The following is a 27,527-nucleotide window of genomic DNA, read 5'->3' on the forward strand; positions in this document are numbered from 1 at the left end:
GCCTTTAGGGGAAAAACAAGTGAAGTTTTGCTTCTGAGCCCACCAAGGTGGCCCTTCCCCAGCCCTCCTTTGTTAGGTTTCCTCTTTGTGTGCACATTTAAGTGATCCGAGTTGTGGAGAGATTTTCTACAAACTACATTTCCACCATAACCACCATGTCCTGCTCTCTTCATACCGTCAGCAGACACACGGTGGAGGCCACTAACACTCCCTCACTCTGCCTGTCCAGGTGAACGCATCCCTGGAGGAGCAGGCCTTCACTGAGGCCTGGGGGTTGAAGGCCAAGGAGGTGTTCACCCCTTCGTTGCTGGAGACTCTTCCAGAAGACGTCAAGAAGCTGCTCGCCAAGATAGGTGAGCTGGGAGCCGCCAACCTGCCGGAGGATGAGAGACAGGAGGTTTGTTCCCATCTAATATTTCATTATTGTGGAAGGCCGAACCAGATGGTGTCCGTATGTCACGCTGACAGAAGTATTCAGCGCTCTCGTGTATACCGGTGTATCAGAAAAAGACTGACAAATGTTTGAAATCTTTCTGTTTCCCCGTTTAATTTTGTGTCTTTAGTACAACAAAATTCTGAGCAGCATGGACCAAATTTATTCAACAGCCACCGTGTGTCCAAAGCCAGACGAGTGCTGGAACCTGGAGCCAGGTAAGATGACCAAAAGAGTCAATCAGGTCCATAAAGAGTCACAAACTACGGGATGAAGGGATTGTTCAGAGGACACTCAGTGAAAACTAGAGGAGTGTACCCAGTAGACTGCAGGCCTCTGCCAGGTTTACGTATCTCACCTTCCCTGTACACACGGACAGAAAACCAGAGTTTTCCCTGCCATTATACCACCTCTGTACAGCGCCCAAGTCAACCGGGTGGGAGTATGGAAGGGAAACTATTTAATATGCCGCGCACATGGTGCCTGTCAGTCTGTGGATGTGCAGCCTCCTAGGTGAAGCCTGGCATGAAAGCCACCAAGTCTGACATGAAATGACAGAGATCAGTCCATGACCATTTCAAAGCTCTTATTAAAAGACTTGAGATGTGTTTGGCTGTCATGGTTTTCATGAAATGAAATGAATGAAGGTGAATGACGTTCATTCATTCTGAAGCAATAACACGGTGGTAAGAAAACATAGCTCAGCCAGGTGAAATGTTTTGTCGTAGCTACTGAGATGATTTCCAGCTGTGGCTGTGATTAATCCTACTCTTGAAATTGTATTTTTATAGCAGCGTTTTAACACTGGAGACTATGGCGCTGCTGCGTGGCGGCGAGGTTAATAAGGGGACTTATTGTTGGTTCCTCCAGTGTTCCTCCAGTTCTCTTGTGCTGAGCTCAGCAGTGAATGTTATGCTGGCTTGTGAAACACGATGGACTTCTTGTTTACTTTCAAGACTCATACCTGAACACATCATGTTTTGGTTCCGACACCATTACTGTCCGATCTGACTCAGCCGTAGATGTGAGTCACGCATGCTCACGGTTGACCCAGGGCAGCGGCGACGGGGAGCAGTGTGGGTCGAGCGAGTTAGAGAGTGAATGAGGAGAGGGAGCGGCGGTAGTGAGAACAAACGTTTTTCAAAGGGTTTTAATCACCGCAACCACGAGAGGTTCTTCATCATACAGTCATAACCTGCACACACATCTTCAGGCTGATAGGTCCAGTAGTCACACACACACACACACACACACACACACACAAGCATACGTGACCACTGGTGGAGGTAAAAAACAATGTGGAAGAAGTTGGTGTAAACACAAGCTGAAGGGAACACGAGAGCCCAGAAAGAAAAACAGCAGAGGAGGTAGCGATGTTATCGCCACAAGGAAAAGCAACAGGATGCAGACCATTACAGAAGTCTCTAAGTGCTTTAGCAGAAACTCATGGGTGTTGAATCGGAGAACCAGCATGTTAGCAGTCTTAACAATGCAGCACGAAGCCCGCTGGCTTGACCAGCAGCTGTTTTCCTCAGCAGAGTGGGGCTAACAATGTGCCTGCTCACACACGGCCATGAGCAGCGGCCGGGTCCAGCGACCCACACTGCTGGAGCACTTCCCTTCAAGTGCCAGGGGGCTTGTTTGTTAAGGAAAACCTCCTTAGCGGTTCTGGGTTTCATAATGCTGCAGAGTAAACACCTCGGGGAGGAGCGGGGGTCATTCTGAGTACACACCCTACGGGACTGACTACCAACAAAATAAAACCCACGCCGTTACAATAACAGACCACTGAACGCTCTATCTTCTGCTGACTTTTTCAACCCTTTCTGCACCGCCACTTCCTCCAGACCGTTGAGGGTGGATGTTGCTTTAGTTGTTGTAATCAGGACTAATCTCTTGAGTCTTGTGTCTGTCCTTCTGAGAAAACACACCCAGGTCACCGCAACAATGCATGTCAAGTTGGTTTCAGAGTTCTTGTCTTTCTTACTGTGTTGGGGCTGGAGTGTCTGGATGTAGGCTATGCGTCCCTGGTGTCTGAGGTTGTGACGGACTTTTCTTCTCCTGCAGAGCTAACCAAAATCATGGCTACCTCCAGAAGCTACAAACGGCTGCTTTACGCATGGGAAGGTTGGCACAATAAATCGGGCGTACCTCTTAGGAACTACTACCCTAAATTTGTCCGGCTAAGTAACAAGGCCTCAAAAGCCGACGGTAAGAACATGACCTTTGACCCTGCCAGTGCATTTTTTAGTTGAAGCTATTGCAATCAGGTAAACATTCAGCAAATTTGCTGCATTTCTCTGCTGCCTTGAATTAAAAACAGCTTTGACAATAACCAAGTCAGGGCAGATGAAGCACAGCAGAACAGAAGACGAGACACATGCGAGTGAGTCTGACATGTGAGGACGATCTTCTGACAGGTTTTAAAGACACTGGAGACTACTGGCGCTCCTGGTATGAATCCCAGACGTTTGAGGAGGACGTGGAGGCGATCTACAGGACTGTGGAGCCACTCTACCTGCATCTGCACGCATTCGTCCGCCGCAAACTTTACAACCAATATGGCTCCAAATACATCAACCTGAGAGGACCTATCCCCGCTCACCTGCTAGGTACACCACCTAGGCCTCTTTTACAGGCTTCCTCTTCTCTTGCATGCACTTAACTGGAGGGATGGGTTCTATTCAATCACTCTGTGTTATAAGTACATGTGTCACCATCTTACAGTGCTGTGATTACAACTATGCCCAAATGCCCTGTGAACAGTACACATGGCCACCGTGACTCTAGTTAACGCTCACGCCATATTTGCAGATGAAACTGGCCATTGGTTTTGGTCGTTATGCCCCTGTATTGTTTATAAGGGTGGGGCCACCTGCAGTCAGTTGAGACTGAAGAGGTCACTTAGATGATAATGAAACGGATCTGTCAATGAACGTGTCCGGATGAACTGATTCAACCTTCTTTGAGCATTGTAAGGTGGTGACAGATGTACTCTTAGACCCCCCCCCACCCCCCGTTCAGGGATGGACATTCCCTCTTAACATAGATGGCCTCTTTGACTCCCCGTTTAAACCAGCGTTCCTCCCTGTCAAGGATGTGCACATCCTCATCCTTGAAAGAGTGGCCTGTAGATGGTGTAGACTGTAGATGGTGTCGACTGTGGAGTCCCGGCCTGACGTGTTAGTGCTCCTGTGTTGTGCCATCCTCTTGGTGGGCTGCATACACATTACTCAAGTGGTTCCCACAGTAATCAAGTATCTGATGTCACTGTCTCCAGGAAATATGTGGGCCCAAACCTGGAACAACATCTACAGCATGATGATCCCCTTCCCTAACAAACCCAATGTGGATGTGACAGAGGAAATGGTCAAACAGGTAAGTGAGAGGAAACTGTGGACTGGAAGTGTTTGCCATGAGCAGTCTCGCCAGCAGAAGATGCACACCACAAATACAAAAACCTGTCCAATTCAGGTGTCCAATTCTGTCTTTATGATCTGGAACCTGGAGACGGGTGACTGAGATGAAGACCATCGTCACTCATGTGCGTTGTTCTTCTGTCCAGGGTTACAACGCCACATACATGTTCCATGTGGCCGAGGAGTTCTTCACCTCACTGGGTCTGATCGAGATGCCACAGGAGTTCTGGGACAAGTCCATGTTGGAGAAACCAGCTGACCGTGAGGTGGTGTGTCACGCCTCCGCATGGGACTTCTACAACCGCAAAGACTTCAGGTAATGTGATGATCTTATGACTAGGAAGACCAGCTCACACGATTAACATGTGCATGGTGCTGGAGGCTATGGAACATATCATAAGCATGATACTGGATATTGACACATGTCATGACATCTGTTTCCATATGTAAAAACAGCATGTTTAAGAGTCCACCTGAGCTCCATCACATTGAACTGTTTGGTAATATAAAGTATAATATCAAACCAGAACTAGTTTTCAAATAATACTCCCTCAAATATTTCACACCTCATTTTGTGGGAAATTTGCAGTCATGGGTTGTTATTATCATTAATTTAGACAACACAATTGTGTATTATGATATGACAACATCTGAATTTCCTCCCCATACAATACCACTGACGGATGATAAACGGTAATATTGAATTATTTCCAAGTTGAACTGCCTACAGAGAAGCATGATTACCACTCTCTCCCTTTGTTAAACAACAGGAAATAGGACAAACACTGACAAGGGCCAAGCAGATGGAGCTTCAGAGTCTTATTTAAGGACATTATTTAGGGGTGTCCGGGTGGTGTACCGGTCTATTCCGTTGCCTACCAACACGGGGATCACCAGTTCGAATCCTCGTGTTACCTCCGGCTTGGTCGGGCGTCCCTACAGACACAATTGTCCGTGTCTGCGGGTTGGAAGCCGGATGTGGGTATGTGTCCTGGCCGCTGTACTAGCGCCTCCTCTGGTCGGTCGGGGCGCCTGTTCGGGGGGGGAGGGGGCACTGGGGAGAAGAGCGTGATTCTCCCACGTGCTACGTCCCCCCGGTGAAACTCCTCACTGTCAGGTGAAAAGAAGCGGCTGGTGACTCCACATGTATGGGAGGAGGCATGTGGTAGTCTGCAGCCCTCCCCGGATCAGCAGAGGGGGTGGAGCAGAGACCGGGACGGCCCAGAAGAGTGGAGTAATTGGTCAAGTACAATTGGGGAGAAAAAAGGGGGAAAATTACATTTAAACAAAAGAAAGAAAAAGAGCTGTTACGGTTTCACCCTCACGACCTCCGCAACCCACCTCTTCCGTTCCCTCCGGGCCTCCACGGCGCTCGGCTTCGCCTGGGCCTCCGCTCCTCACCAACACAGCTGGGGCACGTTCACGTTCGCCTTCACCGGACTCAGACCCTGAGGTCCCCAGCACCCCCCAACGGGCACGGCGCGCCCTACAGCGCCTCTGATGCCATCTGCTGGCAGACTGGCAGCACGGCTCTGCACTTCCCCAGTCACTCGTTCCCTCAGCTGTTCCCCATCTACAATCATCTCAGCTGTTCCCCATCTACAATCATCTCAGCTGTGCCCCATCTACAATCATCTCAGCTGTTCCCCATCTACAATCATCTCAGCTGTTCCCCATCAACAATCATCTCAGCTGTTCTCAACACATAATTTCAATTAGCTTTTACATAAAATTACCTTTCATCTTTTACTTTGCAAGGTATTTACTTGATAATTAATTTCCATGTTCACACATGGTGCTCTGTTATAAAACACTCGTCTAATTTTAAAAGACTAGTCTTGTTTTAAAACACTCGTCTAGTTTTAAAAGACTCATCTTGTTTTAAGAGACTCGTCTTTAAAAAGGCTTGTCTTGTTTTAAAAGACTGGTCTTGTTTTAAAACGCTCATCTTGTTTTAAAAGACTTGTTTTAAAACACTCATGTTTTAAAAGACTGATCTTGTTTAAAAACACTCATCTTGTTTTAAAACACTCATCTCGTTTTAAAAGACTCGTCTGGTTTTAAAACACATCTTTTAAAACATTTGTCTTGTTTTAAAACACTCATCTTGTTTCAAACACTCATGTTTTAAAAGACTCGTCTTGTTTTAAAACACTCATCTCGTTTTAAAACACTCATCTTGTTTTAAACACTCTTGTTTTAAAAGACTCGTCTTCTTTTAAAAGACTCGTTTTAAAACAGTCATCTTGTTTTAAAAGACTCATCTTGTTTTAAACACTCTTCTTTTAAAAGACTTGTCTTGTTTTAAAACACTTCTTTTAAAAGATTTGTCTTGTTTTAAAACACTCATCTTTTAAAAGACTCGTCTTGTTTTAAAACACTCATCTTGCTTTAAAAGACTCGTTTTAAAACACATCTTGTTTTAAACACTCTTCTTTTAAAAGACTCGTCTTGTTTTAAATCGCTCATCTTGTTTTAAAAGACTCATCCTGTTTTAAAACACTCGTCTTGTTTTAGAACACTCATCTTTTAAGAGACTCGTCTTGTTTTAAAACACTCGTCTTGTTTTAGAACACTCATCTTCTCAAAGACTCGTCTTGTTTTAAAACACTCGTCTTGTTTTAGAACACTCATCTTTTCAAAGACTCTTCTTGTTTGACGTAATTTTGTTTGATTGAGTTTCTTCTTTGTGTTGCGCAGAATCAAACTCTGCAAGTAATGAGCCAAATGTTTTGATTGGCCGCTTCTTCTTCCATCCTATTAGTCTTTTATTGTTTTCTTCCTTTAAGTTTTAACTTCTTGATTCTTTTTTTAAATTATTCTTTTTATCTTTACTATCTTACTATTATCATGTTATGTGCTCTGAAGTTGCTCTGTGTTTTCGTTCTCACTTGTTGGTTGTAAAACAGTTTTAAAGGGGCTTCATTATGTTTTCCTGCTGTGATGTGCTTCCTAATACATCACAGTGAGCAGTATTTCCTGTATGAAATATGAATAAGTTTTTTATTATTTATTTGTGTTTCTTTTGGAGGGTTGGATAGTGTGATGGGTTTATTTCCATCTAGGTCAGCACTTTAAAGTGTTTTTGTTGGGACATGTCTCATATGCAGTAGGTCTTCTGATCCAAGACGATGTTCTGCTACGGGAGAAAATAATGCAAGTATGACCTTTGCTATCTGCAGGATCAAGCAGTGCACCAGAGTGACGATGGAGCAGCTGTTCACAGTGCATCATGAGATGGGTCATGTGGAGTATTACCTGCAGTATAAAGACCTGCCCGTCGGCTTCAGACGAGGAGCCAACCCCGGCTTCCATGAGGCCGTGGGAGACGTCCTGTCCCTGTCGGTCTCCACGCCCAAACATCTGCACACCATCGGCCTGCTGCACTCCATCACCAACGATAACGGTACTTTGAATTACTACAGTTAGACTTACAGTTAGTTAGTCTGTGTTGATATATTCTTACATAACTCATTCATTATCCAAGCCGCTTATCCCAACTGGGGTCACGGGATGCTGGAGCCTATTCCAGCAGTCATTGGGTGGCAGGCGGGGAGACACCCTGGACAAGCTGCCAGGCCATCACAAGGCCAAAAGACACACACACATTCACACCTAGGGACAATTTAGTGCGGCCGATTCACCTGACCTACATGTCTTTGGACTGAGGGAGGAAACCGGAGCCCCCGGAGGAAACCCACACAGACACGGGGAGAACATGCAAACTCCACACAGAGGACCACCCGGGACGATCCTCAAGGTTGGACTATGCCAGGGCTTGAACCCAGGACCTTCTTGCTGTGAGGCGACCACGCTAACCACTGCTCCACCGTGCTGCCATTATATTATATTATATTATATTATATTATATTATGCAGCACTTCAACATGCATTCAAGCACAAAAATGTGTGGTGAACTTGCAGCAGTAGAGCTGCATGATGCAGAAAAATACTGGATAAATGTGACTCAGAATCAGAGTTTCAGCCCAGAAATCAACCTTCTGAAGGCAGGAAAACGCCTCAACACTATCTCTGAAATCAGAGATCTAAAACAATTTCTGGATGATGAGCTACTCCAATAATGGTGAAGCGCAACATAGTGATGCTCAGCGTGGAGAATGTCTGGGATAAACAGCAGAGTATTGAAATGGAGGCAATTGTGACCCCCCCCCCCCAGATGTGCTCAGCCATGATGAAGGTGCCTGGTGAGCACATAAAGAAAGCGATGAAGAGGAGAGGTCTTCAACTCAGACTTCCTTGGAGATGACAAACCTTAACTTCAGTGCTAATGGGCTCAGATTTCTACTGGAAATAGTATCCGGCCGTGTAGCGAGAGTGACAGAGAGCCTGGTAGCACTAGAGAACACGTTTGGATAGGCAATGCAGGGCCCAGTATCAGTATCCAGCGTGACAGAGATAACTTGTATGCAGATTCAGCTCAGCGCAGATGCACAGATTGATAGGCAGCTGCATGCATTTTGGGAGCTTGAGTCACTGAGAATCCCAAGTGAAAAGTCTGAGAGCCCCGAGGATGCAGAAGCTCTACAGCGGTTTGAGGAAACCACCATCTACAAGGATGGGCATTACCAAGTAGAGCCGCCATGGCGCCAAGACCATCCTACACTCCAGGATAACGTCCGCATCACCAAGAAAAGGTTGGAGGGTTTGGAAAAGAAACACAGAAAGGATGTTACGCTCTACAGCAGATACAATGATGTAGTGGAGGACTACTTAAAACAAGAAAAGCCGAGGATGTGTCCAGAGAAAATATATCGTGCAGTGAGACATATTACCTTCCTCATCATGCTGTATTGAGAAAGGATAAAGTGACACCCAAATTACAAGTTGTGTTTGATGCTTCGTCCCACGAAGATGGAAGATGCTGTAAGAGTTCTGTGGTTTACAGGCCTGCCCACTGGACAGAAGGACAAGAAGCTGTGGGTGCTACAAATGAAAAGGGTGGTGTTTGAAGCTTCTTCAAGCACATTCTTACTTGCAGCCACCATAAGAAAACATTCAAGGCAAAATAAGTCAGAACACCCACAAGTGGTGGAGACCATAAGAAGCTCACTTTATGTTGATGACTTTATTGCCAGCTCAAGGGAGGTGTCTGAGGCCCATTCAGTGACGACAACAACAACAACAGCTAAGGCCATCATGTCCACTGTGGGCATGGACTTCTGCAAGTGGATGACAAACTCTCCAGAGTTTAAGGAAAAATACCAGGAGATCTCAATGGACTGCACTATAGAGCCAGAGACACATGGGTCAATGCTAAAAGTTCTGGGCTTAGTGTGGAGACCAGCAACTGATGACTGTGTTCTACCTCAGGGGATTGATAGCCTTTTTGAAAGAGAGATTAAAAACAAAGGTGCAGCCGAAATAGCTCAGTTGGGTGAGACGTGCGCTCAGTCAAAATAATTCCATGAAAAGTGCCGGGAAAAGCTAAACTCAATTTCGAGGAACTGAGCACCATTCTGACAGAAGCTGAACCCATAATAACCTCAAGGCCCCTCACTACATGCACAACAATGTGAATGAGCCACGACTGCTGTCACCAGCTCACTTCATGGTGGGTCAGAGACTACTTGCATGCCTACTAAGCCATTCCAGCATTTACTCACCACCTAACAGTAAAGAAGGAGGAAATGACATGGAGGTGAAGATATGGGCAGAGACTCATAACCAGTTTCCGAAGCAGCTGGCGAAGAGAATATTTGTTGGACTTGAAGTCAGCCCAGTGCTGTGAGACACCACAGCCATCCCTGCTGAAGGTAGGGGATGTTGTCCTCATCGGAGAGGACAACACACCAAGGCAGTCATGGAGACTGGGGAGGATTGAGGAACTGTTTCCAGGTGGTAATGGACTTGTGCGGTCATGTGCAGTTCACTCTGCCACAGGGACTGTATTAAGGAGACCAATTCAGTTACTGTATCCTTTGGAAATTTAGATGAACAGTAGTTCGTCGAGGGGATGTTGTGACTTTATTTTGATAAAGCTGATGTTTATTTGATAAGAGCTGTTCATAATGCAGCGAATTCGGGGGGCAGTCTGGGAACCGCCATAGCCGGGACGCGAACCCGTGTCTCCCACTCCGCAAGCGACAACGTTAACCAGTCGACGGGCTCGCGTCCCGGCTGTGTGGGTTCCCGGGCTGCCCCCGAATTCGCTACAATAATGTAAACTACTAATAAGACACGTTAGCTAACGGGTCTGACCCTTTAGTCGAGCCGTTAGTGACGTCGCCTTGTGGTGCAGTACACCCCGTATCGAATCCCGCACCGGGCAAGAAAATAACCGGTTACAATAAGATAATAATTCAGCTAATTCCAGTTTATATGGCAAATACTGAGTTTAAATGACTGTGCGTTTCATTTGAATATTCTGTTTGTGAAGTAGGTACAGAGGATAATTTAGAGATGGCGTGTATGGTCAGCTGTTAAAAGACTACATTTCCCATGATGCTCCGGGACCGAGCATCACGCTAGCGTTAGCGAGCGTCGTTAGGGACTGTGTTGTTTATATGCAGTCAGCTGAGGCTGAAGAGGTCACTGAGAGGGCGATGAAAGGTATCTGTCAGTACAGGTTGTGTCCAGATGACCTGATCCAAACTTCCGCGATAGAAGAAAGGCATTATGGGAAACTACATTTACTTTAGTTCAGTGAGCTTGTTATTAGCAGCCATGTTGTTTACGCCTCGCTATGACGTGCTAAAATGTATAGTCCCTTACTTCTTTACGCAGATAACTGTATGACTGTATTAACATGTAGTTCTCTACATTTATCCATGAAGTCATACTGCTGGCTAATGTCAAGAGTATGGCTTTGGAACAGGCATCGTGTCTGGAGAGCTAAGCGAGTGTGTGTGTGCGCATGTGCAGAGACGGACATTAACTACCTGCTGAAGATGGCGCTGGAGAAGATGGCCTTCCTGCCCTTCGGCTACCTCATCGACCAGTGGAGGTGGAGCGTGTTCAGCGGCCAGACGCCTCCGGAGCGCTACAACGCGGACTGGTGGAATCTCAGGTGGGCTTCCACACCCGCACGTGACCACAGGAAGTCCTCTGATGGACCCTTAACGCCAAGTGATGGGCTGATGTGCCGATAATTTGCCAGTTTTCTGAATCCACCCCCCCTCCCCCTGTCTTCTTTTTTTTGAAGGGTAAAGTACCAAGGTATCTGTCCCCCCACCCGCCGCACAGAGGAGCACTTTGACCCCGGAGCCAAGTACCACATTCCTGGAAACACTCCATACATCAGGTATTACTACCCAGTTCCCACCTCTCTCACCAACACCATTACTGACAGGAAGCATCACATCCAGCTTTACAACGATACCATCCTATCTGTGCAATGAAGGGATGCCATATAGTACAATGTGTGTATATATATACAATTATTATCATACATACATTATACTGTATGTATAATGCTTATATATATATATATATAAAATCATTATCATACATACATTATACATATAGCATAATGTGATTATATAATTATTATCATATGTACATTTCACATATAATGTATATATATCATATATTATTATCATATATATACTGTAACATGCATGGATAAGTGGGTAATGGGTCGGACCCTTTAGTCGACTGGTTAACGTTGTCGCTTGCGGAGCAGGAGACAAGTGTTCGCGTCCCGGCTGCGGCAATTCTTGTGGTTGCCCCCTGAATTCGCTAAAATACATTATACATATAGTATAATGTGTGTGTGTGTGTGTGTGTGTGTGTGTGTATATATATAATTATCATATATACATATATTATAATGTGTATGTATGTATGTATGTATGTATGTATGTATGTATGTATGTATGTATGTATGTATGTATGTATATAAAATCAATCATTATATACATTATACATATAGTATAATGTGTATATATAATTATTATCATATATACATATAGTATAGTATAGTATATATATATATAATCATTATATACATTATACATATAGTATAATGTGTATGTGTGTATATATAATCATTATATACATTATACATATATTATAATGTATATATGATAATAATAACTGATGACATTCATACAGCGCTTCATCTAGACATCCAAAGTGCTTCACACTGGTGTGTGTGTGTGTGTGTGTGTGTGTGTGTAAGAAAGCAGTGGAGGGAGAATGACAGGATGCAGAGAGAAAGGGAAGCTGGGCTGTAGGCTGTTCTGATTATCTTGACATGTATATGCTGAGGCAAAGACTAAAGACTAACTACCAAGCTCTGAATGAATAGTGTGTCTGACTCCCTGACAAAGACGAGCAGCTTCTTCCATATGGACGGAGGTCTGCTGAAAGACAGATTAAACTGAACAGTCAGTTGAACAAAGGAACAGGTAGTTAAAGGGAATAAATACTTCTCAGATGTAATGTGAATATCTCATTGATGGATTGGTTGGTTGGGTGGTTGGTTTTTGTTTCCTGCAGGTATTTTGTCAGCTTTATTCTGCAGTTCCAGTTCCATGAGAAACTGTGCGAGGCAGCCAATCACAAGGGCCCCCTGCACACATGTGACATCTACTGGTCCAAGGAGGCAGGAACCATCTTAGCGTACGTATTTTTCTCCAGAATCGGTCTTTTGTACAAATGATGGAAAGATAAAACTCGAACATGGGTGATTTGAGGATAAGTTAAGAAGTCAACACTTCCATCATATAAATATACACTACCGTTCAAAAGTTTGGGATCACCCAAACAATTTCGTGTTTTCCATGAAAAGTCACACTTATTCACCACCATATGTTGTGAAATGAATAGAAAATAGAGTCAAGACATTGACAAGGTTAGAAATAATGATTTTTATTTGAAATAAGATTTTTTTTACATCAAACTTTGCTTTCGTTAAAGAATCCTCCATTTGCAGCAATTACAGCATTGCAGACCTTTGGCATTCTAGCTGTTAATTTGTTGAGGTAATCTGGAGAAATTGCACCCCACGCTTCCAGAAGCAGCTCCCACAAGTTGGATTGGTTGGATGGGCACTTCTTTGAGCAGATTGAGTTTCTGGAGCATCACATTTGTGGGGTCAATTAAACGCTCAAAATGGCCAGAAAAAGAGAACTTTCATCTGAAACTCGACAGTCTATTCTTGTTCTTAGAAATGAAGGCTATTCCATGCGAGAAATTGCTAAGAAATTGAAGATTTCCTACACCGGTGTGTACTACTCCCTTCAGAGGACAGCACAAACAGGCTCTAACAGGTACTATTTAATGAAGATGCCAGTTGGGGACCTGTGAGGCGTCTGTTTCTCAAACTAGAGACTCTAATGTACTTATCTTCTTGCTCAGTTGTGCAACGCGGCCTCCCACTTCTTTTTCTACTCTGGTTAGAGCCTGTTTGTGCTGTCCTCTGAAGGGAGTAGTACACACCGGTGTAGGAAATCTTCAATTTCTTAGCAATTTCTCGCATGGAATAGCCTTCATTTCTAAGAACAAGAATAGACTGTCGAGTTTCAGATGAAAGTTCTCTTTTTCTGGCCATTTTGAGCGTTTAATTGACCCCACAAATGTGATGCTCCAGAAACTCAATCTGCTCAAAGAAGTGCCCATCCAACCAATCCAACTTGTGGGAGCTGCTTCTGGAAGCGTGGGGTGCAATTTCTCCAGATTACCTCAACAAATTAACAGCTAGAATGCCAAAGGTCTGCAATGCTGTAATTGCTGCAAATGGAGGATTCTTTGACGAAAGCAAAGTTTGATGTAAAAAAAATCTTATTTCAAATACAAATCATTATTTCTAACCTTGTCAATGTCTTGACTCTATTTTCTATTCATTTCACAACATATGGTGGTGAATAAGTGTGACTTTTCATGGAAAACACAAAATTGTTTGGGTGATCCCAAACTTTTGAACGGTAGTGTATAACAGGAAACATAAAGCACTAGTGTGATCTACATCTACTTCCTCCAGTAAGGTTCTCCAGTCCGGCTCTTCTAAACCTTGGCCAGAAGTTCTCAGTGAGGCCCTGGGCACCAACAAGATGGATGCCGGTGCCTTTATGAGATACTTTGAGCCCATCATGAAATGGTTGGAGGAGCAGAACAGGAATGAGACATTGGGCTGGCCCGATTTCAGCTGGGTCCCGCCCATCCCAGAAGGCTATCCTGAAGATATTGGTAAGACAGAGGTTTGAAGGTGATCAGTGGTGACTGAAAATAATGAGAATGAAATTCAAATGACCAAACTAGCGAAGAAGAAGCGGTGACAAAAGAAAAGATTTTGATGTATGCAAATTGTGAAGAGCATTTTCCTACTGGCAATGTACCTAGCTAGCTGCTTTATAGATGAAAACCACAGTGAGTACCTGAAAAAGAAGATGGTGCTGGATGGAGATTCAAGTTAACATTGAGTAAACGGGGGGGGGGGGGGTTGCGTCTCTTTCAAAAATGGGTTCTGTACCATTTATCCATGGACTTAGTCATGGCTTTACATTGAACCCGTACTCGCTGTCCCTCCACCAGATAAGAATACAGACGAGCTGGAGGCCAAGAAGTTTCTGGAAGAATACAACCGAACGGCAGAGACTGTGTGGAACGCCTACACCGAGGCCTCCTGGGCATACAACACCGACATCACCGAGGCCAACAAGCAGACCATGGTCAGTACATCCATCCGTCTGTCTGTCTGTCTGTCTGTCTGTCTGTCTGTCTGTCTGTCTGTCTGTCTGTCTGTCTGTCTGTCTGTCTGTCTGTCTTTCTACTTGCCTGTCTGTTTTTCTCTTCCTGTCTCAGTTCATTCTGTGGTCGTATGTGACCAGCTGTGTAACAGCATTTGTTATTCCGTCTGCAGCTTCAGAAGAATCTGGAAATGTCCAAACACACTCTGGACTACGGAGTCAGAGCCAGAGGTTTTGACACGGCCGACTTCCAGGACCCTTCAGTCAAACGCATCATCAAGAAACTCAGTGACATCGAGCGGGCTGGACTACCGACTGCCGAGTTGGAAGAGGTTTGAACTGCCATGTGATTATTTGACAAACACAAAATCTGAAAGTTTTTTGTTTTGTTGCTTAAATAGACGGAAGAAGCTGATGTACATTTTTGAGTTGTAAGGGGGTATCTTTACTATTTCAGTACAACACTCTCCTGTCAAACATGGAAACAAAGTACAGCGTCGCCGAGGCCTGCAGAGCTGACGGGACCTGCCATCCATTAGATCCAGGTGAGGTGATGAGACACAGGTGAGATGATGACGCACAGGTGAGGTGATTAGACACAGGTGAAGTGATGAGACATAGGTGGGGTGATGAGACACAGGTGAGGTGATGAGACACAGGTGAGTTGATAAGAGACAGGTGAGATGAGACACAGGTGAAGTGATGAGACACAGGTGAAGTGATGAGACACAGGTGAGGTGATGAGACATAGGTGAGGTGATGAGACACAGGTGAGGTGATGTGACACAGATGAGGTGATGAGACACATGAGGTGATGAGACACAGGTGAAGTGATGAGACATAGGTGAGGTGATGAGACATGGATGAGGTGATGAGACTCAGGTGAGGTGATGAGACATAGGTGAGGTGATGAGACACAGGTGAGGTGATAAGACATAGATGAAGTGATGAGACACAGGTGAGGTGATGAGACACAGGTGAGGTGATGAGACATAGATGAAGTGATGACGCAGGTGAGGTGATGAGACATAGATGAAGTGATGAGACACAGGTGAGGTGATGAGACACAGGTGAAGTGATGAGACACAGGTGAGGTGATGAGACACAGGTGAGGTGATGAGACATAGATGAAGTGATGAGACACAGGTGAGGTGATGAGACATAGATGAAGTGATGAGACACAGGTGAGGTGATGAGACATAGATGAAGTGATGAGACACAAGTGAGGTGATGAGACACAGGTGAGGTGATGAGACATAGATGAAGTGATGAGACACAAGTGAGGTGATGAGACACAGGTGAGGTGATGAGACATAGATGAAGTGATGAGACACAGGTGAGGTGATGAGACATAGATGAAGTGATGAGACACAAGTGAGGTGATGAGACACAGGTGAGGTGATGAGACAGATGAAGTGATGAGACACAGGTGAGGTGATGAGACACAGGTGAGGTGATAAGACATAGATGAAGTAATGAGACACAGGTGAGGTGATGAGACAGGTGAGGTGTTGAGACACAGTTGAAGTGATTAGACACAGGTGAGGTGATAAGACACAGGTGAAGTGATAAGACACAGGTGAGGTGATGAGACAGGTGAGGTGATAAGACACAGGTGAAGTGATAAGACACAGGTGAGGTGATGAGACACAGGTCAGGCGATAAGACACAGGTGAGACAGGTGGCCTACAGGTGGCAGCGTTGAGGCCAGGTTCCATCTTAAACCACATATCAACTGAATGAAAACTGACACCAGCCAGCAAAACTCATGGTCGCTGACACCAGCTTAACTGTTACACATGAGAAATGTGATGTGTTCAGTAGGGCTGTAAGAAAGGATCGATACACTCGAGTATGGCGATATTATCTTTTGTGTTACTGTATAGATTCTCAAAACCACTCTATCGATTTTTAATTGTTTACATGTAAAGGTTTGTGACAAACACGTTGTGTTGTGTGTAACCCCACGACCGCTAGATAACAGTGTTGTAATCTATCTTCAGCCATTTGACTCTTCCACTCCAACCAACAACATGAACTGAGACAGGAAGTAGCATAAACATAAAGAACACAGGCCTATGAAACCGCAACATAATGCCTTTCTTACAGTATCGCAATATAGCGCAGTATACTGAATATGACCCCCTATATCGTGATACGTATCATATCGTCAGATCTCTCAATACACAGCCCTAGTGATCAGCAATGTTTCATTTTAATTATAAATGACTACTATTGTGTAGGACATGATTGTATTTTTAGACATCGATCAGTGGGCATCACATAACATGTTAACAGAAAGGCCACGTGGGATCACTCATACAGCGTGTTTGTACATATTGCATGTTTGGTGGCTAAGTGACGACCTGACAGGGTCCATTCACTGCATGACTGGTTCCAACTGATCGAGCAAAAAAGGCCTGTATGACTACTGCATCTAATAATCTAGCCAGTAAGGCCTGTATGACTACTGCATCTAATAATCTAGCCAGCAAATCCTGTATGACTACTGCATCAATAATCTAGCCAGTAAGGCCTGTATGACTACTGCATCTAATAATCTAGCCAGCAAGGCCTGTATGACTACTGCATCTAATAATCTAGCCAGCAAGGCCTGTATGACTACTGCATCTAATAATCTAGCCAGTAAGGCCTGTATGACTACTGCATCTAATAATCTAGCCAGCAAATCCTGTATGACTACTGCATCAATAATCTAGCCAGTAAGGCCTGTATGACTACTGCATCTAATAATCTAGCCAGCAAGGCCTGTATGACTACTGCATCTAATAATCTAGCCAGCAAGGCCTGTATGACTACTGCATCTAATAATCTAGCCAGCAAGGCCTGTATGACTACTGCATCTAATAATCTAGCCAGCAAATCCTGTATGATTACTGCATCAATAATCTAGCCAGTAAGGCCTGTATGACTACTGAATCTAATAATCTAGCCAGTAAGGCCTGTATGACTACTGAATCTAATAATCTAGCCAGCAAGGCCTGTATGACTACTGCATCTAATAATCTAGACAGCAAGGCCTGTATGACTACTGCATCTAATAATCTAGCCAGCAAGGCCTGTATGACTACTGCATCAGATAATCTAGCCAGCAAGTCCTGTATGACTACTGCATCAATAATCTAGCCAGTAAGGCCTGTATGACTACTGCATCAATAATCTAGCCAGTAAGGCCTGTATGACTACTGCATCTAATAATCTAGCCAGTAAAACCTGTATGACTACTGCATCTAATAATCTAGCCAGCAAGGCCTGTATGACTACTGCATCTAATAATCTAGCCAGTAACGCCTGTATGACTACTGTATCAATAATCTAGCCAGCAAGGCCTGTATGACTACTGCATCAGATAATCTAGCCAGCAAGTCCTGTATGACTACTGCATCAATAATCTAGCCAGTAAGACCTGTATGACTACTGTATCAATAATCTAGCCAGCAAGGCCTGTATGACTACTGCATCTGATAATCTAGCCAGTAAGGCCTGTATGACTACTGCATCTAATAATCTAGCCAGTAAGGTCTGTATGACTACTGCATCAATAATCTAGCCAGCAAGGCCTGTATGACTACTGCATCTAATAATCTAGCCAGTAAGACCTGTATGACTACTACATCTAATAATCTAGCCAGCAAGGCCTGTATGACTACTGCATCTAATAATTTAGCCAGCAAGGCCTGTATGACTACTGCATCTAATAATCTAGCCAGTAAGGCCTGGATGACTAATGCATCTAATAATCTAGCCAGTAAGGCCTGTATGACTACTGCATCTAATAATCTAGCCAGTAAAACCTGTATGACTACTGCATCTAATAATCTAGCCAGTAAGACCTGTATGACTACTGCATCTAATAATCTAGCCAGTAAGACCTGTATGACTACTGCATCTAATAATCTAGCCAGTAAGACCTGTATGACTACTGCATCTAATAATCTAGCCAGCAAGGCCTGTATGACTACTGCATCTAATAATCTAGCCAGTAAAACCTGTATGACTACTGCATCTAATAATCTAGCCAGTAAAACCTGTATGACTACTGCATCTAATAATCTAGCCAGTAAAACCTGTATGACTACTGCATCTAATAATCTAGCCAGTAAGACCTGTATGACTACTGCATCTAATAATCTAGTAGCAAGACCTGTATGACTACTGCATTTAATAATTTAGCCAGCAAGACCTGATTGAGTACTGCATTTAATAATCTAGCCAGCAAGACCTGTATTACTACTGCATTTAATAATTTAGCCAGTTAAACCTGTATGACTACTGCATCTAATAATCTAGCCAGTTAAACCTGTATGACTACTGCATCTAATAATCTAGCCAGTAAAACCTGTATGACTACTGCATTTAATAATCTAGCCAGTAAGGCCTGTATGACTACTGCATCTAATAATCTACCCAGTAAAACCTGTATGACTACTGCATTTAATAATCTAGCCAGTAAGACCTGTATGACTACTGCATCTAATAATCTAGTAGCAAGACCTGTATGACTACTGCATTTAATAATTTAGCCAGCAAGACCTGATTGAGTACTGCATCTAATAATCTAGCCAGTAAGACCTGTATGACTACTGCATCTAATAATCTAGCCAGTAAAACCTGTATGACTACTGCATCTAATAATCTAGCCAGCAAGACATGTATGACTACTGCATCAATAATCTAGCCAGCAAGGCCTGTATGACTACTGCATCTAATAATCTAGCCAGTAAAACCTGTATGACTACTGCATCTAATAATCTAGCCAGTAAGGCCTGTATGACTACTGCATCAATAATCTAGCCAGCAAGGCCTGTATGACTACTGCATCTAATAATCTAGCCAGTAAGACCTGTATGACTACTGCATCTAATAATCTAGCCAGTAAGACCTGTATGACTACTGCATCTAATAATCTAGCCAGTATGACCTGTATGACTACTGCATCTAATAATCTAGCCAGTAAAACCTGTATGACTACTGCATCTAATAATCTAGCCAGTAAGACCTGTATGACTACTGCATCTAATAATCTAGCCAGTAAGACCTGTATGACTACTGCATCTAATAATCTAGCCAGTAAAACCTGTATGACTAGTGCATCTAATAATCTAGCCAGCAAGGCCTGTATGACTAATAATCTAGCCAGTAAGACCTGTATGACTACTGCATCTAATAATCTAGCCAGTAAGACCTGTATGACTACTGCATCTAATAATCTAGCCAGTAAAGCCTGTATGACTACTGCATCTAATAATCTAGCCAGTAAAACCTGTATGACTACTGCATCTAATAATCTTGCCAGCAAGGCCTGTATGACTAATAATCTAGCCAGTAAGACCTGTATGACTACTGCATCTAATAATCTAGCCAGTAAAACCTGTATGACTACTGCATCTAATAATCTAGCCAGTAAGACCTGTATGACTACTGCATCTAATAATCTAGTAGCAAGACCTGTATGACTACTGCATTTAATAATTTAGCCAGCAAGACCTGATTGAGTACTGCATCTAATAATCTAGCCAGTAAGACCTCTATGACTACTGCATCTAATAATCTAGCCAGTAAAACCCTTTATGAGTACTGCATCTAATAATCTAGCCAGTAAGACCTGTATGAGTACTGCATCTAATAATCTAGCCAGTAAAACCTGTATGAGTACTGCATTTAATAATCTAGTAGCAAGACCTGTATGACTACTGCATCTAATAATCTAGCCAGTAAAACCTGTATGACTACTGCATCTAATAATCTAGCCAGTAAGACCTGTATGACTACTGCATCTAATAATCTAGCCAGCAAGACCTGTATGACTACTGCATCTGATAATCTAGCCAGGGAAAACCTGTATGACTACTGCATCTAATAATCTAGCCAGTAAGACCTGTATGACTACTGCATTTAATAATCTAGTAGCAAGACCTGTATGACTACTGCATCTAATAATCTAGCCAGTAAAACCTGTATGACTACTGCATCTAATAATCTAGCCAGTAAAACCTGCATGACTACTGCATCTAATAATCTAGCCAGTAAACCTGTATGACTACTACATCTAATAATCTAGCCAGTAAGACCTGTATGACTACTGCATCTAATAATCTAGCCAGTAAAACCTGTATGAGTACTGCATCTAATACTCTAGCCAGTAAGGCCTGTATGACTACTGCATCTAATAATCTAGCCAGCAAGACCTGATTGAGTAATGCATCTAATAATCTAGCCAGCAAGACCTGTATGACTACTGCATCTAATAATCTAGCCAGCAAGACCTGTATGACTACTGCATTTAATAATCTAGCCAGTAAGACCTGTATGAGTACTGCATCTAATAATCTAGCCAGCAAGACCTGTATGACTACTGCATCTAATAATCTAGCCAGCAAGACCTGTATGACTACTGCATCTAATAATCTCGCCAGTAAAACCTGTATGAGTACTGCATCTATTAATATAGCCAGCAAGACCTGTATGACTACTGCATTTAATAATCTAGTAGCAAGACCTGTATGACTACTGCATTTAATAATTTAGGCAGCAAGACCTGATTGAGTACTGCATCTAATAATCTAGCCAGCAAGACCTGTATGACTACTGCATTTAATAATCTAGCCAGTAAAACCTGTATGAGTACTGCATCTAATAATCTAGCCAGTAAGACCTGTATGACTACTGCATCTACTAATCTAGCCAGTAAAACCTGTATGACTACTACATCTAATAATCTAGCCAGTAAATCCTGATTGAGTACTGCATCTAATAATCTAGCCAGTAAGACCTGTATGACTACTGCATCTAATAATCTAGCCAGTAAGACCTGTATGACTACTGCATCTAATAATCTAGCCAGTAAGACCTGTATGACTACTGCATCTAATAATCTAGCCAGTAAGACCTGTATGACTACTGCATCTAATAATCTAGCCAGTAAGACCTGTATGAGTACTGCATCTAATAATCTAGCCAGTAAGACCTGTATGACTACTGCATCTAATAATCTAGCCAGTAAAACCTGTATGAGTACTGCAGAACCAGGCGGTGGTGTTCAGCTTCAGGAAGGGTTTTGTGCTTCAGACCTGCAGACGATCATGGCTGAATCCCGGGACTATGAGGAGCTGCTGTTTGCTTGGAGAGGCTGGAGGGATGCTGCAGGGAAGGGGCTGCGGGGGGACTACCGACGATACGTGGAGCTCGCCAACAAGGCCGCTCGACTCAACGGTACCACCTGACACCACACCACAGCACCACCTTCACACCCCCTCCTGTCGTTGTGTGGTTTGTGTACGCTGCGTCATTGTTCACATCAGGTCCTCATGTGTGTTGTGCCACGGCTGTCCCCGACTTGTAGGACACACGGACAACGGGGCCTTCTGGCGCTCGCTGTACGAGACGGCCGCCTTCGAGCAGGACCTGGAGACTCTGTGGAAGGAGCTGGAGCCGCTTTATCAGCAGGTGCACGCTTATGTACGTCGAGCGCTCTACAAGAAGTACGGAGCCAAGTACGTCAACCCGAAGGGGCCCATTCCTGCCCACTTACTGGGTAAGTCCAGCAGGAAGAACCGAGCCAGTACACAGCCAGTCCAGCACCGAGACCGGCCCGCTGGCCAAAACCCCCTGTAGTGTGTCAGCACAGGCCCGGAATCCAGCACGGAGACCGGCCCGCTGGCCAAAACCCCCTGTAGTGTGTCAGCACAGGCCCGGAATCCAGCACGGAGACCGGCCCGCTGGCCAAAACCCCCTGTAGTGTGTCAGCACAGGCCCGGAATCCAGCACCGAGACCGGCCCGCTGGCCAAAACCCCCTGTAGTGTGTCAGCACAGGCCCGGAATCCAGCACGGAGACCGGCCCGCTGGCCAAAACCTCCTGCTGTGTGTCAGCACAGGCCCGGAATCCAGCACGGAGACCGGCCCGCTGGCCAAAACCTCCTGCTGTGTGTCAGCACAGGCCCGGAATCCAGCACGGAGACCGGCCCACTGGCCAAAACCCCCTGTAGTGTGTCAGCACAGGCCCGGAATCCAGCACGGAGACCGGCCCGCTGGCCAAAACCCCCTGTAGTGTGTCAGCACAGGCCCGGAATCCAGCACCGAGACCGGCCCGCTGGCCAAAACCTCCTGTAGTGTGTCAGCACAGGCCCGGAATCCAGCACGGAGACCGGCCCGCTGGCCAAAACCCCCTGTAGTGTGTCAGCACAGGCCCGGAATCCAGCACCGAGACCGGCCCGCTGGCCAAAACCTCCTGTAGTGTGTCAGCACAGGCCCGGAATCCAGCACGGAGACCGGCCCGCTGGCCAAAACCCCCTGTAGTGTGTCAGCACAGGCCCGGAATCCAGCACGGAGACCGGCCCGCTGGCCAAAACCCCCTGTAGTGTGTCAGCACAGGCCCGGAATCCAGCACGGAGACCGGCCCGCTGGCCAAAACCCCCTGTAGTGTGTCAGCACAGGCCCGGTGGTGTTCAGCTGGTGGCTGTGCGTACTCACGGCTTTAGCCTGGATTTAATCTGCTTTCACGGGCATCAAGCGTGACATGGTGTGTGACAGGTCCACATGGCGAGGGGCTGGACCGGCTCCACGTCCCAAATCCCCCTGGGCTGAGCTGGCAGGCTGGAACAGAACCAGGTCCATAAGTACAAGATGATGTGTCTGACCATGCCTCCTCTTCTCAGGGAACATGTGGGCGCAGACCTGGTCCGGCGTCATGGATCTGGCCATTCCCTACCCCCACGCCACGCAGGTGGACGCCACGCCGGCCATGCTGGCCAAGGTGAGCCGGCACGCCAGGCACCCGCTGCCCAGCAGGCGGCGCTACACACAGGACGGCCCGACCAAAATCACCTGTACTGGCCATGCAGCTTGCACACACACGGAATGTGGCTGGTTTCCTGTCTCTGCACTCCCCACACAATAACAACACAACCACCATCACTGATATACACAAGGGCCGACAACACACACAATAACAACATACAATAACAACACAACTACCATCACTGATATACGCAAGGACCGACAACACACAATAACAACATACAATAACAACACAACTACCTTCTCTTATATACACAAGGACCGACAACACACAATAACAACACAGCAACCTTCTCTTATATACACAAGGACCGACAACACTCAATAACAACACACAATAACAACACAACTACCTTCTCTTATATACACAAGGACCGACAACACACAATAACAACATACAATAACAACACAACTACCTTCTCTTATATACATAAGGACCGACAACACACAATAACAACACAACAACCTTCTCTTATATACACAAGGACCGACAACACACAATAACAACATACAATAGCAACACAACTACCATCACTGATATACGCAAGGACCGACAACACACAATAACAACACAACAACCTTCTCTTATATACACAAGGACCGACAACACACAATAACAACACACAATAACAACACAACTACCTTCTCTTATATACACAAGGACCGACAACACACAATAACAACACAACCACCATCACTGATATACACAAGGACCGACAACACACAATAACAACACAACAACCTTCTCTTATATACACAAGGACCGACAACACACAATAACAACATACAATAGCAACACAACTACCATCACTGATATACGCAAGGACCGACAACACACAATAACAACACAGCAACCTTCTCTTATATACACAAGGACCGACAACACTCAATAACAACACACAATAACAACACAACTACCTTCTCTTATATACACAAGGACCGACAACACACAATAACAACACAACAACCTTCTGTTATATACACAAGGACCGACAACACACAATAACAACACAACAACCTTCTCTTATATACACAAGGACCGACAACACACAATAACAACACAACTACCAACACTGATATACACAAGGGCCGACAACACACAATAACAACACAACAACCTTCTCTTATATACACAAGGACCGACAACACACAATAACAACACAACTACCATCACTGATACACACAAGGGCCGACAACACACAATAACAACACAACAACCTTCTCTTATATACACAAGGACCAACAACACACAATAACAACACAACAACCTTCACTTATATACACAAGGACCGACAACACACAATAACAACACACAATAACAACACAACTACCATCACTGATATACACAAGGGCCGACAACACACAATAACAACACAACAAACTTCTCTTACATACACAAGGACCGACAACACACAATGACAACACAACCTCCCTCACTGATATACACAAGGGCCGACAACACACAATAACAACACAACAACCTTCTCTTATATACACAAGGACCGACAACACACAATAACAACACAACCACCTTCACTGATATACACAAGGACTGACAACACAGAATAACAACACAACGACCTTCACTGATATACACAAGGACTGACAACACAGAATAACATTACAACAACTTTAACTTATATACACAAGGACCGACAACACAGAATAACAACACAACAACCTTCACTTATATACACAAGGACCGACAGCACAGAATAACAACACAACAACCTTCACTTATATACACAAGGACCAACAGCACAGAATAACAACACAACAACCTTCACATATATACACAATTGTGTTTATTCACCTCCCCTCTGTGTTTATTCACCTCCGGTCTGTGTTTATTCACCTCCCCTCTGTGTTTATTCACCTCCCCTCTGTGTTTATTCACCTCCCCTCTGTGTTTATTCACCTCCCCTCTGTGTTTATTCACCTCCCCTCTGTGTTTATTCACCTCCGGTCTGTGTTTATTCACCTCCCCTCTGTGTTTATTCACCTCCCCTCTGTGTTTATTCCCCTCCCCTCTGTGTTTATTCACCTCCCCTCTGTGTTTATTCACCTCCCCTCTGTGTTTATTCACCTCCCCTCTGTGTTTATTCACCTCCCCTCTGTGTTTATTCACCTCCCCTCTGTGTTTATTCACCTCCCCTCTGTGTTTATTCACCTCCGGTCTGTGTTTATTCACCTCCCCTCTGTGTTTATTCACCTCCCCTCTGTGTTTATTCACCTCCCCTCTGTGTTTATTCACCTCCCGTCTGTGTTTATTCACCTCCCCTCTGTGTTTATTCACCTCCCCTCTGTGTTTATTCACCTCCCCTCTGTGTTTATTCACCTCCCCTCTGTGTTTATTCACCTCCCCTCTGTGTTTATTCACCTCCGGTCTGTGTTTATTCACCTCCCCTCTGTGTTTATTCACCTCCCCTCTGTGTTTATTCACCTCCCCTCTGTGTTTATTCACCTCCCGTCTGTGTTTATTCCCCTCCCCTCTGTGTTTATTCACCTCCCCTCTGTGTTTATTCCCCTCCCCTCTGTGTTTATTCACCTCCCCTCTGTGTTTATTCACCTCCGGTCTGTGTTTATTCACCTCCCGTCTGTGTTTATTCACCTCCGGTCTGTGTTTATTCACCTCCCGTCTGTGTTTATTCACCTCCCCTCTGTGTTTATTCACCTCCCATCTGTGTTTATTCACCTCCCCTCTGTGTTTATTCACCTCCCCTCTGTGTTTATTCACCTCCCCTCTGTGTTTATTCACCTCCCCTCTGTGTTTATTCACCTCCCCTCTGTGTTTATTCACCTCCCCTCTGTGTTTATTCACCTCCGGTCTGTGTTTATTCACCCCCCCCTCTGTGTTTATTCACCTCCCCTCTGTGTTTATTCACCTCCCCTCTGTGTTTATTCACCTCCGGTCTGTGTTTATTCACCTCCCCTCTGTGTTTATTCACCTCCCCTCTGTGTTTATTCACCTCCCCTCTGTGTTTATTCACCTCCCGTCTGTGTTTATTCACCTCCCCTCTGTGTTTATTCACCTCCCCTCTGTGTTTATTCACCTCCTGGTTGCTGCACTAGCGCCTCCTCTGGTCAGTCGGGGCACCTGTTCAGGGGAACTGGGGGGAATAGCGTGACCCTCCCATGTGCCGTTCCCCCCTGGCGAAACTCCTCACTGTCGGGTGAAAAGAAGTGGCTGGTGACACCATGTATCGGAGGAGGCATGTGGTAGTCTGCAGAGGGGCGGAGCAGCAACCGGGACGGCTCGGAAGAGTGGGATAATTGGCCAAATGCAATTGGGGAGAAAAGGGGGAAAACTCCCCCCCAGAAAAGAAAGGAAATGCTTCCTTTAAGAAATGGGTGGTCACCTTCCATTTCACGCAGCGAAAGTGACTCAATAGAGAAGGCGACACAACTAAACTGGCAGGAGGAAACATGGATTACAGAGACCAGGGGTAGGAGTAAATTCTCAAAATGGACTTCAGATGGTAACATGTACTGTCCTGGGTGGCCCGGTGGTCAGCACTATTGCCTCACAGCAAGAAGGTCCTGGGTTCGAACCCCAGGTTGTCCCAGGTCCTTTCTGTGTGGACTTTGCATGTTCTCTCCGTGTCTGCGTGGGTTTCCTCTGGGTGCTCGGGTTTCCTCCCACCATCAAAGAAACATGCATGTTAGGGTTAATACTCCTGCCCGTGTCCCTGAGCAAGGCAATGGAAAGAAGAACTGGAGTTGGTCCTCAGGCGCTGCAGCTGTCCGCTGCTGCTGCACAAGCAGAGAACACATTTCATTGTAATTGTACAGGGACAAAATAAAGTGGCTTTGTGTGTCTGGTTTGCTTCATCCCAGAATACCAGACTGACAACATGCTGACTCACATCATCTTCCCTCTTCCAGGGCTGGAACGCCACCAGGATGTTCCAGGAATCAGACAAATTCTTCACCTCCTTGGGTCTGCTGCCCATGCCACTGGCGTTCTGGGCCAAGTCCATGTTGGAGAAACCATCTGATGGACGCAAGGTGGTGTGTCACGCCTCTGCCTGGGACTTCTACAACCGCAAAGACTTCAGGTTCAGTTCATTCATCTGCTATCCTGTGTGCAGAATGGTGGGCCACCACCAGTGGCAAAGCCCAACCAATGTGGACTTTCATAAATGTCAAATTTAAAAAAAAAACCAAACATCTTAACAAAACTGAGATACAAGCGTTGGAAACATGCT

At 45.0% G+C, this 27,527-nt stretch overlaps 1 protein-coding gene across 1 annotated transcript in view; it reads left to right on the forward strand.

The window, feature by feature from the left end:
* The first annotated feature begins 229 nt into the window (after positions 1 to 229).
* The window catches only part of ace (angiotensin I converting enzyme (peptidyl-dipeptidase A) 1), a 35,715-nt gene continuing 8,417 nt past the window's right edge, over positions 230 to 27,527 (forward strand). The window contains exons 1-18 of the mRNA XM_056296990.1: positions 230 to 397; positions 564 to 651; positions 2,501 to 2,644; positions 2,854 to 3,045; positions 3,714 to 3,811; positions 3,999 to 4,168; positions 7,035 to 7,258; positions 10,735 to 10,879; positions 11,015 to 11,113; positions 12,313 to 12,435; positions 13,796 to 14,001; positions 14,347 to 14,483; positions 14,675 to 14,833; positions 14,959 to 15,046; positions 21,591 to 21,734; positions 21,865 to 22,056; positions 23,178 to 23,275; positions 27,205 to 27,377. Of these exons, the coding sequence (XP_056152965.1) occupies positions 585 to 651; positions 2,501 to 2,644; positions 2,854 to 3,045; positions 3,714 to 3,811; positions 3,999 to 4,168; positions 7,035 to 7,258; positions 10,735 to 10,879; positions 11,015 to 11,113; positions 12,313 to 12,435; positions 13,796 to 14,001; positions 14,347 to 14,483; positions 14,675 to 14,833; positions 14,959 to 15,046; positions 21,591 to 21,734; positions 21,865 to 22,056; positions 23,178 to 23,275; positions 27,205 to 27,377 (2,459 nt within the window). The 5' untranslated portion in view covers positions 230 to 397; positions 564 to 584. The remainder of the gene's footprint in view (positions 398 to 563; positions 652 to 2,500; positions 2,645 to 2,853; positions 3,046 to 3,713; positions 3,812 to 3,998; positions 4,169 to 7,034; positions 7,259 to 10,734; positions 10,880 to 11,014; positions 11,114 to 12,312; positions 12,436 to 13,795; positions 14,002 to 14,346; positions 14,484 to 14,674; positions 14,834 to 14,958; positions 15,047 to 21,590; positions 21,735 to 21,864; positions 22,057 to 23,177; positions 23,276 to 27,204; positions 27,378 to 27,527) is intronic.

The sequence above is a fragment of the Lampris incognitus genome, chromosome 17, assembly GCF_029633865.1.
Source record: "Lampris incognitus isolate fLamInc1 chromosome 17, fLamInc1.hap2, whole genome shotgun sequence".
Taxonomy (NCBI): domain Eukaryota; kingdom Metazoa; phylum Chordata; class Actinopteri; order Lampriformes; family Lampridae; genus Lampris; species Lampris incognitus.